This window comes from Propithecus coquereli, unplaced genomic scaffold, assembly GCF_000956105.1.
Source record: "Propithecus coquereli isolate 6110/MARCELLA unplaced genomic scaffold, Pcoq_1.0 Scaffold113, whole genome shotgun sequence".
NCBI classification, from domain to species: domain Eukaryota; kingdom Metazoa; phylum Chordata; class Mammalia; order Primates; family Indriidae; genus Propithecus; species Propithecus coquereli.
In genome coordinates, this window is record NW_012135303.1 from 5,357,484 (window position 1) to 5,360,481 (window position 2,998).

Below are 2,998 nucleotides of genomic sequence, written 5' to 3' on the forward strand. Positions count from 1 at the left end.
AACAGTTAATGTTATCCCACGGGTGGCTGAGGAACTGTTCTATTTTTTTTTCACTTTGTGCTTGAGTATGCTTCAAATTCACTGATCTTTAGTTCTGCAGAGAACAATCTACTGTAATTTCATCTATTCCTTCTCGTCTAGCTAGTAACCAAGGAGGACAAAATAGCAGCGGTGATATTTTTTAAAAAAATAAATCTTACACATACTTGATTAATGGTATAAATGTATTTGCCACAAATAAAATATTTAAGGACTATTAATTTAGAAATGTGTAGTTTTTTCAATACTGCATTATGTCTATAAAATTATAGTTTGCGTGTATATAGGTATGTGTGTGTATATAGCACACATGTATGTAGTACTGGAAATGATATTGAATGTGACACCAACAATGCATTATTATTGTAGTTTTATTTTTTTATTTTGACCTGTTTTAAAGAAGGTGATAACAATCTGTGGAAAATACTTTATTGTATCATGCCAATATACTGCAATGAGTATTTCAAAGTAATACAAAAGTAAGTCACAAACTTGATTAAGTGAAGATCAAATGATCCAAAAACTTTTCTTCCTTAGTTTGTCACAGCAATTGCTAAAAGTCCATAAGCTGATTTTTCCAAGAAAGATTATTCTAATAACTTTGAGTGTTCAATCCGTGCAATGGTCCAGTCAGGCTTTACTCCTTGGGTAAACTCCCTCTGAAATCTAGGAAAAACATTACAAATAATGTGAATGTTACATCAGCCCAAATACTTCTTAGATAACTATATAATTTGCAAGTGTATATTAGAGGAGTTTTTAGCGACAAGCTAATAGTTAATGGCAAATCAAAATCAAACAAAAAAAGTTTAACCTAGTAATTCAATCCAAAAATTGAAGTACATTCTCAACTAATGTGAGTATTTTTAATGGACTAATCTACACTTAACATCTGCCAGCCTGAGAGAAACTTGGATATTATTCAGTTTCAATGCTAGCTATTACATATGCCTAATACAAGGAGAAATAAATTGGATTCCGATGATGCAGGCAGCATTTCAAATATATAAACTAGCATACAGTAAGACTTGTTTTTCAAATAACACTCTTACCAGTTTAAAAATAAGCAGTGGAATTTGGTTTATGTACAATAGATCAATCTTGAAAATGACAGTGTTTATGAGCTGCCCATGGTTTTAGTAAGGAACATCAGAAGGGACAAAATTTAGTGCTGATGACAGTGATCCTTAATTATAAATGATGTCTTAAAAAACAGACAATTCAGTAGATTCAAATTAAGTATTTAAATACATAGAATATTTTGGGCAATTACAAATACAGCAAAATTGAAAAAATAACACATTTCTTTCAAGGAAAGTAAAAAGACGAGGATATACAAGGGCTGTACGGAAAGTATCCAGCCATTGTATCCATGTATCCATTGTATCCGTGGCTGGATACTCGTAATTCTCTTTTACCTTATGAAACAGAACACATTTTCTTTCTTAGGCCATCTTTGGAATGTGTTTGTTATTTTAAAGCAAATTTGTATAACCTTAGCAACATAATAATAATATTCTCTTTTGAATATTAAATTATGTCTCCACTAACTTGCTCTGGTTGTTTCACTGTTCCAAATTTTGTTAGCACAAAAATGCAATATAATGTCTCTTTTAAATAACTTGGTAACTCCCTACTATGCAATAACTCCTTAAGGGAAGAATCCCTTTAATTTTGTATCTGAATCCCTACCAGAGTACGTGGCACACAGATGATCAACAGATTCCTAGTGAATGAATGATCCATGTGCCAATTATGGCAGATTTTATTTTCCAAAGATGGCCACAACTGTATCTCCCCTTGCATGTGCTCTTCTACAAGCTGGCTCTGCTGTTTGTTACCCCATAAAGTGGTGGAGTCCACCCACACCCTTTAAACTGTGCAGGTCCTATGACTGCTTTGACCAATAGACCATGGCAGTAAAGAGGTTTTAATTCTGGGCATAGCTCTTTTCTGATCTAGTAGCTTCCATTTTTTGCCTCTTGGAATCCAACCACCCTGTAAAAGATGTGACTAGTCTGAAATTACTACAAGTCCAAGCCACAAAGAGAGGCCTAGAGAATGAGATACGATGGAAAAGCCAAGGGGCACCAAGGTGCCACGCAAGTGAAGAAGCCATAGTGGAAACAAATCCTCCAGCTTCTGCCACTCCAGTGGATGCCAGGTGAGACAGAGAAAATCCACAACTGAGCCTATCCAAAACTCCTGAGCAGTGAAATGGCAGGCAAAATAAATGGCTGCTTGAAGCCACTGAGTTTTTGAGTGGTTTGCTATACAGCAATAGATAGCTGAAACACCATTTAATTAAATTCAGCAACATTACCTCTTTCTAATTTCTTAACACTCCTGTTTCATATCCAGTTTGTATTTATGACCTTTTCTCTTCATTAATAACTTGTGAAATTTCAATTCTTTTCTTCCTAAAATCCCTTTAGTTTTTATACCCTCACACTACCTTCCATTTTCTAGAGAAAGGAAACAATGAAATGTGATTACACTTACTCATAACTTGCACTAAGAAGTTGTTTAGTTTCCACATTCTGATTTCCCAACTTAACCTGGAATACACTGGCTCCTCTTAAAGTTTCACTGGGGATGTTGGCACTGGTTAGATACCAAAAGCACATCAGGATATTAACAAACTTCCTTCCTTAGAGAAAAAACATACACACATACACATACAAATACAAATCACAATAATCCATCATCCATATATCCAAAATGAAATCAGAAATTGGCAGTAGTTAAAATTGCTACAGATTAAATTCTCTGTTTATGTGGGTTTAACAAGATATCTATATTGATACTTTTTTATTTTTAGAAAATCTCTTAGCATTTATGACATACTTGCTCTCTGCATCTCAGTAACAAAGCTACTATTTACTAAGCCCATACTTTGCTAAGTATACTAGGTGGATTATATTCAATTTGTGGCATTTTCTAAAATTATAATAATTTT

The 2,998-nt window shown here is 33.8% G+C and overlaps 1 protein-coding gene across 1 annotated transcript in view; it reads right to left on the reverse strand.

The window, feature by feature from the left end:
* Positions 1 to 352: 352 nt before the first annotated feature.
* The window catches only part of LOC105819358 (chromosome unknown open reading frame, human C2orf47), a 9,345-nt gene continuing 6,699 nt past the window's right edge, over positions 353 to 2,998 (reverse strand). Inside the window, exons 4-5 of the mRNA XM_012655572.1 lie at positions 2,542 to 2,689; positions 353 to 705 (exon numbers count right to left, since the gene is read on the reverse strand). Of these exons, the coding sequence (XP_012511026.1) occupies positions 627 to 705; positions 2,542 to 2,689 (227 nt within the window). The 3' untranslated portion in view covers positions 353 to 626. The remainder of the gene's footprint in view (positions 706 to 2,541; positions 2,690 to 2,998) is intronic.